The sequence below is a fragment of the Aegilops tauschii genome, chromosome 2 (assembly GCF_002575655.3).
Source record: "Aegilops tauschii subsp. strangulata cultivar AL8/78 chromosome 2, Aet v6.0, whole genome shotgun sequence".
In the NCBI taxonomy this organism is placed as follows: Eukaryota; Viridiplantae; Streptophyta; class Magnoliopsida; order Poales; family Poaceae; genus Aegilops; species Aegilops tauschii.
Window position 1 is genome coordinate 62,892,599 of NC_053036.3, and position 14,426 is coordinate 62,907,024.

Below are 14,426 nucleotides of genomic sequence, written 5' to 3' on the forward strand. Positions count from 1 at the left end.
AGAGATATGGCTAGGAGGTAGTTTGTATGAGATATTCTTGTAATCATCTTCTCCTTTCTTCTCTCCAAGATGTATCTTAGATTCTCTCTTATCTCTCTCTCTCAAACCGCATGTGTAAGCCATCTAGGGTTTGGCTCCCCTACTATATAAACATGGACACATCGCCCTCGACGGGTAAGACGTTTACCGCTCGCACATGGTAATCAGAGCCCCTCTTCTTCAACTCATCTAGCTACCAGAACCACCTGTGTCGAAGCCGCACCATGTCTTCCTCCTCCGACGCTTCCTCCTAGCCCAGTCTCAATGGCCAGGTCACCGAGAAGCTATCCCGCACGAACTACATGCTTTGGCGCACGCAGATCGTACCCCAACTGCGTGGCGCCGGGGTCTTCGGCTACGTCGACGGCACCCAGCCGGAGCCGGTAAAGCTCCTCGTCACCACCAAGGATAACAAGGAGACTTCAACGCCCAACCCTCTCCACCCAATCTGGGTCCGGGAGGACCAGCAGGTCCTTGGCTACCTGCTGAGCAACCTCACAAAGGAGGTGCTACTCACGGTGACCACGGTCACCACCGTGGGTGCGCTCTGGACGACGCTCGCCGGCATGTACTCGTCGCAATCGGCGAGTCGCATCAACAACATCCGAACTTCTCTCATCAACGCGCAGAAGGGCAACCTCTACGTCGCCTCCTACTTCGCCACCATGCGTGGCTACGCCGACGAGCTGGCAGCGGCGGGCAAGGCGATCCTCGACGATGAGCTCATCTCCTACATCATCCACGGGCTCGACGCTGACTACCAGCCTCTGATCTCCGCTCTAGATGCTCGCGTCACTCCCGTCACCATCGACGAGCTCTTCGCCATGCTCTCGAACTTCGATCAACGGATGGTGCACTTCCACGGCTCCGGTGGCGGCGGCTTCAAGTCCTCGGCGAACTCGGCCTCTCGTGGTCGTGGTGGCTCCTCTCGGCGCGGCGGCTTCTCCCGTGGCAGGGGGAGGTCCAGTGGAGGAGGCAACGGCGGCGGCTCCAACTCCCGCCAACAACAGATCACGCCGCGGTGGAGGCAACCCTCGTGCACGACCTGATGCCCCTCGCTGTCAGATATGTGGCAAGTTGGGGCACACAGCAAAAGATTGCTGGTACCGCTACAAAGAGGACGATGATTCCTCTCAAGATGATGAAAAGGTGGTGGCGGCTGCAGATGGCTCCTACGGAATCGACACCAACTGGTACGTCGACAGCGGCGCGACCAAACACATCACCAATGAGCTCGAGAAGGTGACCATGAAGGAGAAATACCGCGGCAAGGACCAAATCCACACAGCTAGTGGTGAAGGTATGGAGATCCGTCACATTGGTCATTCAAGTTTTAGTACCCCTTCTCATAAAATCCATCTTAGAATTTTTTTGCATGTTCCTAATGCCGACAAAAGTCTTCTCTCTGTCCATAGAATTGCCCTTGATAATCATGTCTTCCTTGAATTTCACCCTTATTTCTTTTTGATCAAGGATCAGGCGACAAAGAACATTCTCTATCGAGGTAGATGTGTTTGTGGGCTCTACCCGTTGATTCCGGAGCTTAGGAGACTGAATAAACAAGCTTGTGGTGCTATCAAGCTTTCATCCACATGATGGCATGATCTTCTAGGACATGCTTCTTTTTCTTTAGTTGAAAATTGCTTAGAAAGAATAAGCTCCCGTTTGTTGGTGAGCGCAATGTTGAAACTGTTTGTGATTCCTGTCAACGAGCTAAGAGTCATCAGCTACCCTATCCTATATCCACTAGCGTGTCTACCAAACCGTTGCAATTAATTTTTTCAGATGTTTGGGGTCCTGCCCCCAACTCAGTTGGTAGACATACGTACTATGTGAGCTTCATAGATGACTATAGTAAATTCTCCTGGATTTATCTCCTTAAGAAAAGATCAGATGTCTTTCAAGTCTTTAAAAACTTCCAAGTACTCGTTGAACGCAAGTTTGACAGCAAGATACTTGCTGTCCAATCAGACTGGCGCGGAGAGTATGAGAAATTAAATTCTTTCTTTCAAACTCTCGGCATCTCTCACCATGTGTCGTGCCCCCACGCTCACCAACAAAACGGTTCTGCTGAACGCAAGCACATGCACATTGTTGAGGTCGGTTTAGCTCTCTTAGCTGGCACCTCCATGCCTCTCAAATTCTGGGATGAAACTTTTCTCACTGCTGTTCACATCATTAACATGCTTCCTAGTCGTGTTATCAATAATGAAACTCCAGTAGAAAGGCTACTCCATACCAAGCTAGACTACGTGTCTCTTCATGTTTTTGGGTGTGCATGTTGGCCAAATCTTCGTCCATATAATCAACGCAAACTTATGTTTCGCTCCAAGGAATGTGTGTTTCTTGGGTATAGTGCAAGAGAAGAATTTCTTTGTGAAGTAATGCACCGGCGTTGGGATGAAGATCAGCGAAAGGAAACTTGGTTTCGTCAAAAACAACATCACGGGAGATATAAACACGCCCCGTAGACACATCTAGGCATTTTACACGAAATACTTGTGATGATTCAATGTTGACTAACTCTCCTAATGCTGCACATTGTTGGGGAACGTAGTAATTTCAAAAAATTTCCTACGCACACACAGGATCATGGTGATGCATAGCAACGAGAGGGGAGAGTGTTGTCCACGTACCCTCGTAGACCGAAAGCGGAAGCGTTAGCACAACGCGGTTGATGTAGTCGTACGTCTTCACGATCCGACCGATCCAAGTACCGAACGAACGGCACCTCCGAGTTCAGCACGCGTTCAGCTCGATGACGTCCCACGAACTCCGATCCAGCAGAGCTTCGAGGGAGAGTTCCGTCAGCACGACGGCGTGATGACGGTGATGATGATGCTGAAGGAAATATGCCCTAGAGGCAATAATAAAGTTATTATTTATTTCCTTATTTCATTATAAATGTTTATTATTCATGCTAGAATTGTATTAACCGGAAACATAATACATGTGTGAGTACATAGACAAACAGAGTGTCACTAGTATGCCTCTACTTGACTAGCTCGTTGATCAAAGATGGTTATGTTTCCTAGCCATAGACATGAGTTATCATTTGATTAACGGTGTCACATCATTAGGAGAATGATGTGATTGACTTGACCCATTCCGTTAGCTTAGCACTTGATCGTTTAGTATGTTGCTATTGCTTTCTTCATGACTTATACATGTTCCTATGACTATGAGATTATGCAACTCCCGTTTACCGGAGGAACACTTTGTGTGCTACCAAACGTCACAACATAACTGGGTGATTATAAAGGTGCTCTACAGGTGTCTCCGAAGGTACTTGTTGGGTTGGCGTATTTCGAGATTAGGATTTGTCACTCCGATTGTCGGAGAGGTATCTCTGGGCCCTCTCGGTAATGCACATCACTATAAGCCTTGCAAGCATTGTGACTAATGGGTTAGTTGCGAGATGATGTATTACGGAAAGAGTAAAGAGACTTTCCGGTAACGAGATTGAACTAGGTATTGAGATACCGACGATCGAATCTCGGGCAAGTAACATACCGATGACAAAGGGAACAACGTATGTTGTTATGCGGTCTGACCGATAAAGATCTTCGTAGAATATGTGGGAGCCAATATGAGCATCCAGGTTCCGCTATTGGTTATTGACCGGAGACGTGTCTCGGTCATGTCTACATAGTTCTCGAACCCGTAGGGTCCGCACGCTTAAAGTTTCGATGACGGTTATATTATGAGTTTATGATTTTTGATGTACCGAAGGTTGTTCGGAGTCCCGGATGTAATCACGGACATGACGAGGAGTCTCGAAATGGTCGAGACATGAAGATTGATATATTGGAAGCCTATATTTGGATATCGGAAGTGTTCCGGGTGAAATCGGGATTTTACCGGAGTACCGAGGGGTTACCGGAACCCCCCGGGGGCTTAATGGGCCATAGTGAGCCTTTGTGGAGAAGAGGAGAGGCGGCCTGGGCAGGGCCGCGCGCCCCTCCCCCCTTAGTCCGAATAGGACAAGGAGAGGGGGCCCCCCCTTTCCTTCCTCTCTCCCTCCTCTTTCCCCCTCCACTCCTAACCCAACAAGGAAAAGGGAGGGAGTCCTACTCCCGGTGGGAGTAGGACTCCTCCTGGCACGCCCCCTCCTAGCCAGTCGCACCTCCCCCCTTGCTCCTTTATATACGGGGGCAGGGGGCACCCTAGAGACACAACAATTGATCGTTTGATCTTTTAGCCGTGTGCGGTGCCCCCTCCATCATAGTCCACCTCGATAATACTGTAGCGGTGCTTAGGCGAAGCCCTGCGTCGGTAGAACATCATCATCGTCACCACGCCGTCGTGCTGACAAAACTCTCCCTCAACACTCGGCTGGATCGGAGTTCGAGGGACGTCATCGAGCTGAACGTGTGCTGAACTCGGAGGTGCCGTGCGTTCGGTACTTGATCGGTCGGATCGTGAAGACGTACGACTACATCAACCGCGTTGTGCTAATGCTTCTGCTTTCGGTCTACGAGGGTACATGGACAACACTCTCCCCTCTCGTTGCTATGCATCACCATGATCTTGCGTGTGCGTAGGAAATTTTTTGTAATTACTACGTTACCCAACAGTGGCATCCGAGCCAGGTTTTATGCGTAGATGTTATATGCACGAGTAGAACACAAGTGAGTTGTGGGCGATACAAGTCATACTGCTTACCAGCATGTCATACTTTGGTTCAGCGGTATTGTTGGATGAAGCGGCCCGGACCGACATTACGCGTACGCTTACGCGAGACTGGTTCTACCGACGTGCTTTGCACACAGGTGGCTTGCGGGTGTCAGTTTCTCCAACTTTAGTTGAACCGAGTGTGGCTACGCCCGGTCCTTGAGAAGGTTAAAACAGCACTAACTTGACGGACTATCGTTGTGGTTTTGATGCGTAGGTAAGAACGGTTCTTGCTCAGCCCATAGCAGCCACGTAAAACTTGCAACAACAAAGTAAAGGACGTCTAACTTGTTTTTGCAGGGCATGTTGTGATGTGATATGGTCAAGGCATGATGCTATATTTTATTGTATGAGATGATCATGTTTTGTAACCGAGTTATCGGCAACTGGCAGGAGCCATATGGTTGTCACTTTATTGTATGCAATGCAATCGCCCTGTAATTGCTTATTTTATCACTAAGCGGTAGCGATAGTCGTAGAAGCAACAATTGGCGAGACGACAACGATGCTACGATGGAGATCAAGGTGTCGCACCGGTGACGATGGTGATCATGATGGTGCTTCGGAGATGGAGATCACAAGCACAAGATGATGATGGCCATATCATATCACTTATATTGATTGCATGTGATGTTTATCTTTTATGCATCTTATCTTGCTTTGATTGACAGTAGCATTATAAGATGATCTCTCACTAAATTTCAAGATAAAAGTGTTCTCCCTGAGTATGCACCGTTGCCAAAGTTCGTCGTGCCCAGACACCACGTGATGATCGGGTGTGATAAGCTCTACGTCCATCTACAACGGGTGCAAGCCAGTTTTGCACATGCAGAATACTCAGGTTAAACTTGACGAGCCTAGCATAGGCAGATATGGCCTCGGAACACTGAGACCGAAAGGTCGAGCGTGAATCATATAGTAGATATGATCAACATAGTGATGTTCACCATTGAAAGCTACTCCATTTCACGTGATGATCGGTTATGGTTTAGTTGATTTGGATCACGTGATCACTTAGAGGATTAGAGGGATGTCTATCTAAGTGGGAGTTCTTAAGTAATATGATTAATTGAACTTAAATTTATCATGAACTTAGTCCTGGTAGTATTAGCATATCTATGTTGTAGATCAATAGCTCGCGTTGTTGCTTCCCTATGTTTATTTTGATATGTTCCTAGAGAAAAACTATGTTGAAAGATGTTAGTAGCAATGATGCGGATTGGATCCGTGATCTGAGGATTATCCTCATTGCTGCACAGAAGAATTATGTCCTTGATGCACTGCTAGGTGACAGACCTATTGCAGGAGCAAATGCAGACGTTATGAACGTTTGGCTAGTTCAAGATGATGACTACTTGATAGTTTAGTGCACCATGCTTAACGGCTTAGAATCGGGACTTCAAAGACGTTTTGAATGTCATGGACCATATGAGATGTTCCAGGAGTTGAAGTCATATTTCAAGCAAATACCCGAGTTGAGAGATATGAAGTCTCCAACAAGTTCTATAGCTAAAAAATGGAGGACAATAGCTCAAGCAGTGAGCATGTGCTCAGATTGTCTGGGTACTACAATCGCTTGAATCAAGTGGGAGTTAATCTTCCAGATAAAATAGTGATTGACAAAATTCTCTAGTCACCATCACCAAGTTAGTAAAACTTCGTGATGAACTATAGTATGCAAGGGATGACGAAAACAATTCCCAAGCTCTTCGCCATGCTAAAATCGGCGAAGGTAGAAATCAAGAAAAAACATCAAGTGTTGATGGTTGACAAGACCACTAGTTTTCAAGTAAAGAAGCCCAAGTCTAGACCTAAGCCTGAGACTAAGTGCTTCTGCTGCAATGGAACTGGTCACTGGAAGCGGAACTACCCCAAGTATTTGGCGGATAAGAAGGATGGCAAACTGAACAAAGGTATATTTGATATACATATTATTGATGTGTATTTTACTAGTGTTCGTAGCAACCCCTCAGTATTTCATACTGGTTCAGTTGCTAAGAGTAGTAACTCAAAACGGGAGTTGCAGAATGAACAGAAACTAGTTAAGGGTGAAGTGACAATGTGTGTTGGAAATAGTTCCAAGATTGATATGATCATCATCGCACACTCCCTATACTTTCGGGATTAGTGTTGAACCTAAATAAGTGTTATTTGGTGTTTGCGTTGAGCATGAATATGATTTGATCATGTTTATTGCAATACGGTTATTCATTTAAGTTAGAGAATAATTGTTGTTCTGTTTACATGAATAAAACCTTATATGGTTACACACCCAATGAAAATGGTTCGTTGGATCTCGATCGTAGTGATACACATATTCATAATATTGAAGCCAAAAGATGCAAAGTTAATAATGATAGTGCAACTTATTTGTGGCACTGCCGTTTAGGTCATATTGGTGTAAAGCGCATGAAGAAACTCCATGCTGATGGGCTTCTGGAATCACTTGATTACGAATCACTTGATGCTTGCGAACCATGCCTCTTGGGCAAGATGACTAAAACGCTGTTCTCCGGAACAATGGAGCGAGCAACAGATTTGTTGGAAATCATACATACTGATGTATGTGGTCCGATGAATATTGAGGCTCGCGGCAGGTATCGTTATTTTCAGACCTTCACAGATGATTTGAGAAGTCATGGGTATATCTACTTGATGAAACATAAAGTCTGAAACATTTGAAAAGTTCATATAATTTCAGAGTGAAGTAGAAAATCATCGTAATAAGAAAATAAAGTTTTTACGATCTGATCGTGGAGGAGAATATTAGAGTTACGAGTTTGGTCTTCATGTGAAACAATGCGGAATAGTTTCGCAACTCACGCCACCTGGAACACCACAGCGTAATGGTGTGTCCGGACGTCATAACCGTACTTTATTAGATATGGTGCGATCTATGATGTTTCTTACCAATCTACCACTATCGTTTTGGGGTTATGCAGTAGAGACAACTGCATTCACGTTAAAAAGGGCACCATCTAAATCTATTGAGATAACACCTTATGAACTGTGGTTTGGCAAGAAACCAAATTTGTCATTTCTTAAAGTTTGGGGTTGCGATGCTTATGTGAAAAAGTTTCAACATGATAAGCTTGAACCCAAATCGGAGAAATGCGTCTTCATAGGATACCCAAAAGTTACTGTTGGGTACACCTTCTATCACAGATCCGAAGGCAAGATATTCGTTGCTAAGAATGGATCCTTTCTAGAGAAGGAGTTTCTCTCGAAAGAAGTGAGTGGGAGGAAAGTAGAACTTGATGAGGTAACTATACCTGCTCCCTTATTGGAAAGTAGTTCATCACAGAAATCTGTTCCTGTGACTCCTACACCAATTAGTGAGGAAGCTAATGATGATGATCATGTAACTTCAGATCAAGCTACTACCGAACCTCGTAGGTCAACCAGAGTGAGATCCGCACCAGAGTGGTACGGTAATCCTATTCTGGAGGTCATGTTACTTGACCATGACGAACCTACGAACTATGAGGAAGCGATGATGAGCCCAGATTCCGCGAAATGGTCTGAGGCCATGAAATCTGAGATGGGATCCATGTATGAGAACAAAGTATGGACTTTGATTGACTTGCCCAAATGATCGGTGAGCCATTGAGATTAAATGGATCTTCAAGAGGAAGATGGACGCTGATAGTAGTGTTACTATCTACAAAGCTAGAATTGCCGCAAAAGGTTTCGACAAGTTCAAGGTGTTGACTACGATGAGAGTTTCTCACTCGTATCTATGCTTAAGTCTGTCCGAATCATGTTAGCAATTTCCGCATTTTATGAAATCTGGCAAATGGATAAACAAAACTGCATTCCTTAATGGAGTTATTAAAGAAGAGTTGTATATGATGCAACCAGAAGGTTTTGTCGATCCTAAAGGTGTTAACAAAATGTGCAAGCTCCAGCGATCCATCTATGGACTGGTGTAAGCATCTCGGAGTTGGAATATACGCTTTGATGAGTTGATCAAATCATATAGTTTTATACAGACTTGCGGTGAAGCCTGTATTTACAAAAAGGTGAGTGGGAGCACTACAACATTTCTGATAAGTATATGTGAATGACATATTGTTGATCGGAAATAATGTAGAATTATTCTGCAAAGCATAAAGGAGTGTTTGAAAAGGAGTTTTTCAAAGAAAGACCTCGGTGAAGCTGCTTACATATTGAGCATCAAGATCTATAGAGATAGATCAAGACGCTTGATAAGTTTTTTCAGTGAGTGCATACCTTGACAAGATTTTGAAGTAGTTCAAAATGGAACAGTCAAAGAAAGAGTTCTTGCCTGTGTTACAAGGTGTGGAATTGAGTAAGACTCAAAGCCCGACCACGCCGGAAGATAGAAAGAGAATGAAAGTCATTTCCTATGCCTCGGCCATAGGTTCTACAAAGTATGCCATGCTGTGTACCAGATCTATTGTAATACCCCACCACAGAGTTTGGCAAGGAAGTACAATAGTGATCTAGGAGTAGATCACTGGACAGCGGTCAAAATTATCCTTAGTGGAATAAGGATATGTTTCTCGATTATGGAGGTGACAAAAGGTTCATCGTAAAGGGTTACGTCGATGCAAGTTTTTGACACTGATCCAGATGATTCTAAGTCTCAATCTGGATACATATTGAAAGTGGGAGCTATTAGCTAGAGTAGCTCCGTGCAGAGCATTGTAGACATAGAATTTGCAAAATACTTACGGATCTGAATGTGATAGACCCGTTGACTAAAATTATCTCATAAGCAAAACATGATCACACCTTGGTACTCTTTGGGTGTTAATCACATAGCGATGTGAACTAGATTATTGACTCTAGTAAACCCTTTGGGTGTTGGTCACATGATGATGTGACCTATGGGTGTTAATCACATGGTGATGTGAATTATTGGTGTTAAATCACATGGCGATGTGAACTAGATTATTGACTCTAGTGCAAGTGGGAGACTGAAGGAAATATGCCCTAGAGGCAATAATAAAGTTATTATTTATTTCCTTATTTCATGATAAATATTTATTATTCATGCTAGAATTGTATTAACCGGAAACATAATACATGTGTGAGTACATAGACAAACAGAGTGTCACTAGTATGCCTCTACTGAACTAGCTCGTTGATCAAATATGGTTATGTTTCCTAGCCATAGACATGAGTTGTCATTTGATTAACGGGGTCACATCATTAGGAGAATGATGTGATTGACTTGACCCATTCCGTTAGCTTAGCACTTGATCGTTTAGTATGTTGCTATTGCTTTCTTCATGACTTATACATGTTCCTATGACTATGAGATTATGCAACTCCCGTTTACCGGAGGAACACTTTGTCTGCTACCAAAGGTCACAACGTAATTGGGTGATTATAAAGGTGCTCTACAGGTGTCTCCGAAGGTACTTGTTGGGTTGGCGTATTTCGAGATTAGGATTCGTCACTCCGATTGTCGGAGAGGTATCTCTGGGCCCTCTCGGTAATGCACATCACTATAAGCCTGGCAAGCATTGTGACTAATGGGTTATTTGCGAGATGATGTATTACAGAACGAGTAAAGAGACTTGCCGGTAACGAGATTGAACTAGGTATTGAGATACCGACGATCGAATCTCGGGCAAGTAACATACCGATGACAAAGGGAACAACGCATGTTGTTATGCGGTCTGACCGATAAAGATCTTCGTAGAATATGTGGGAGCCAATATGAGCATCCAGGTTCCGCTATTGGTTATTGACCGGAGACGTGTCTCGGTCATGTCTACATAGTTCTCGAACCCATAGGGTCCGCACGCTTAAAGTTTCGATGACGGTTATATTATGAGTTTATGAGTTTTGATGTACCGAAGGTTGTTCGGAGTCCCGGATGTAATCACGGACATGACGAGGAGTCTCGAAATGGCGAGACATGAAGATTGATATATTGGAAGCCTATATTTGGATGTCGAGTGTTCCGGATGAAATCGGGATTTTACCGGAGTACTGAGGGGTTACCGGAACCCCCCGGGGGCTTAATGGGCCATAGTGGGCCATTGTGGAGAACAGGAGAGGTGGCCAGGGCAGGGCCGCGCGCCCCTCCCCCTTAGTCCGAATAGGACAAGGAGAGGGGGCGGCGCCCCCCTTTTCTTCCTCTCTCCCTCCTCTTTCCCCTCCACTCCTAATCCAACAAGGAAAAGGGAGGGAGTCCTACTCCCGGTGGGAGTAGGCCTCCTCCTGGTACGCCCCCTCCTGGCCGGCCGCACCTCCCCCCTTGCTCCTTTATATACGGGGGCAGGGGGCACCCTAGAGACACAACAATTGATTGTTTGATCTTTTAGCCGTGTGCGGTGCCCCCCTCCACCATAGTCCACCTCGATAATACTGTAGCGGTGCTTAGGCGAAGCCCTGCATCGGTAGAACATTGTCATCGTCGCCACGCCGTCGTGCTGACGAAACTCTCCCTGAACACTCGGTTGGATCGGAGTTCGAGGTACGTCATCGAGCTGAACGTGTGCTGAACTCGGAGGTGCCGTGCGTTCGGTACTTGATCGGTCGGATCGTGAAGACGTACGACTACATCAACCGCGTTGTGCTAACGCTTCCGCTTTCGGTCTACGACGGTACGTGGACAACACTCTCCCCTCTTGTTGCTATGCATCACCATGATCTTGCGTGTGCGTAGGATTTTTTTGAAATTAATACGTTACCCAACAGATGCTACCAACGCAGGGCTTCGCCAAAGCACCGCTACGATATGATCGAGGTGGATTATGGTGGAGGGGGGCACCGCACACGGCTAAGAGATCAAGAGATCAATTGTTATGTCTATGGGGTGCCCCCCTCCTCCATATATAAAGGGGGAGGAGGAGAGGGCCGGCCAAGGGGAGGAGGCGCGCCCAAGGGGGGCAATCCTACTCCAAGTAGGATTCCCCCCTCTTTCCTAGTCCAAGTAGGAGAGGGGAAGGAAGGGAAGGAGAAGGAGAAGGAAGGAGAGGGAGGAAAAGGAGGAAAGGGGGGCCGCCCCCTAGTCCAATTCGGTTTGGGCTAGGGGGGCCGCGCGCCCTGCCTCCTCTCTTCCACCACTTGGCCCATGAGGCCCATTGCTTCTTCCTCGTATTCTCGTAACTCCCCGGTACCCCCGAAAATATCCGAATCATTCGGAACCTTTCCGATGTCCGAATATAGTCATCCAATATATCGATCTTTACGTCTCGACCATTTCGAGACTCCTCGTCATGTCCCCGATCTCATCCGGGACTCCGAACTACCTTCGGTACATCAAATCACATAAACTCATAATACAATCGTCATCGAGCTTTAAGCGTGCGGACCCTACGGGTTCGAGAACTATGTAGACATGACCGAGACACGTCTCCGGTCAATAACCAATAGCGGAACCTGGATGCTCATATTGGCTCCCACATATTCTACGAAGATCTTTATCGGTCAAACCGCATAACAACATACGTTGTTCCCTTTGTCATCGGTATGTTACTTGCCCGAGATTCGATCGTCGGTATCTCAATACCTAGTTCAATCTCGTTACCGGCAGGTCTCTTTACTCGTTCCGTAATACATCATCCCGCAACTAACTCATTAGTTACAATGCTTGCGAGGCTTATAGTGATCTACATTACCGAGTGGGCCCAGAGATACCTCTCCGACAATCGGAGTGACAAATCCTAATCTTGAAATATGCCAACCCAACAAGTACCTTTAGAGACACCTGTAGAGCACCTTTATAATCACCCAGTTACGTTGTGACGTTTGGTAGCACACAAAGTTTTCCTCCGGTAAACGGGAGTTGCATAATCTCATAGTCATAGGAACATGTATAAGTCATGAAGAAAGCAATAGCAACATACTAAACGATCAAGTGCTAAGCTAACGGAATGGGTCAAGTCAATCACATCATTGTCCTAATGATGTGATCCCGTTAATCAAATGACAACTCATGTCCATGGCTAGGAAACTCAACCATCTTTGATTAACGAGCTAGTCAAGTAGAGGCATACCAGTGACACTATATTTGTCTATGTATTCACACATGTACTAAGTTTCCGGTTAATACAATTCTAGCATGAATAATAAACATTTATCATGATATAAGGAAATAAATAATAACTTTATTATTGCCTCTAGGGCATATTTCCTTCACACATGAGTCCTCTGGTGATGTTGCAGGAAGAAACAGCGAGCAAAATGATGCAAACAACGAGAAAAATGATGAAGAAATTGGCCTCCAAGTGCCATATTTGCTGTGTCCAAATTTGGGGAACAGATCCTCCTCGGGATCGTCGCCGAATCAGCAGCAGTCCAGGAGATCCGCGCCGGGATCAACGCTGGCAGATGCGCCAGACCTGACAGCAGCGGAATCTGCCGCTCGTGCGGGCTCCCGCGGCTCCGCGCATGCCACGCGCCAGCCCTCGGGTGGCGCTAGCCCCTTGCCGGCTCCGCTCCAATCGCCAGACGCCACGTGGCGACGTCCTGGTGGCTTGGGCGGTGCGCGCTTCCCCGACGAATCACGCTGCTATAAGCGGCGCCCCCAGGCGAGGCCGACCGATGCAGGATCCAGCGCTGACCCACCCAGCCAGGAGGGCGCGGACTTTGGTGCTGATCCGCGTGGCCCCGCGCAATCACGCGCTCATGATGAAACGGTCGGCAACCCGGGATCTTATGCGGCAGATGCAACCTCGCCATCACGTGCTGAAGCCACAGAGGATCCGGTGCGGGTGCCGGGCGGATCTACCTCGGGATCACCTGCACCAGGAACTCCTGTGCGTGGTTCCGGATCCTCTATGCCGGCCGACTCTGCGGTGCAACCTCGACGACTCACACGGTTGCAAAAAGGTGTAACTCAACCCCTCAATTATAAAAATATAAGCAAATATGGCCTAGTTTGCTCTACAGATGAACAAGCTGAACCACGAACTCTGGATGAGGCATTCGGAGATGAAAAGTGGAGAAAAGCAATGATGGAAGAATATGTGGCACTGAAGAAAAATAAAACATGGCATTTGGTTCCCCCACGGCAAGGTAAAAAACTTATAGATTGCAAGTGGGTGTTCAGAGTTAAGAGAAAATCTGATGGAACTGTTGATAGATACAAGGCTAGGCTTGTTGCAAAAGGGTTTAAACAGAGATATGGTATTGATTATGAGGACACATTCAGTCCTGTTGTAAAAGCTGTCACCATTCGTCTTGTTCTGTCTATTGCTGTTTCTAGGGGATGGAGTCTCAGACAGTTAGATGTACAGAACGAGTTCCTCCATGGTGTTCTGGAAGAAGAGGTGTATATGAAACAACCTCCTGGGTTTGAGAGCAAATCTAATCCCTCATTTGTGTGCAAACTTGATAAAGCACTCTATGGCTTGAAGCAAGCCCCAAGGGCATGGTACTCCCGTCTTAGTCACAAGATGCAATCACTTGGTTTTGTCCCTTTCAAGTCAGATACCTCACTGTTCATTTACAATAAGCTCAATACATGCATATTTGTTCTCATCTGTTGATGATATTATTGTTACAAGTTCATCCAGTGAGGCCATTGCATCATTGTTGAAGGATTTAAGTGCAGAATTTGCTCTCAAAGATCTTGGAGATTTGCATTTTTTCCTTGGGATTGAAGTGAAGAAACACAAGGATGGACTTCATCTCTCTCAAGAGAAATATGCAACTGACTTGGTAAGAAAGGCAGGTCTACAAGGTTGTAAACCCTCCTTCACTCCATTATCCAGCTCAGAAAAACTATT

General features: G+C 46.0%; 1 protein-coding gene across 1 annotated transcript; it reads left to right on the forward strand.

Moving 5' to 3' along the window:
- Window positions 1-341: 341 nt before the first annotated feature.
- On the forward strand, window positions 342-13,117 carry LOC141040736 (uncharacterized). The gene is made up of 4 exons (XM_073506853.1): window positions 342-1,014; window positions 1,130-1,339; window positions 12,862-12,923; window positions 12,959-13,117. Exons 1-4 carry the CDS (start codon window positions 342-344, stop codon window positions 13,115-13,117), a joined length of 1,104 nt encoding a protein of 367 aa, XP_073362954.1.
- Window positions 13,118-14,426: the final 1,309 nt, after the last annotated feature.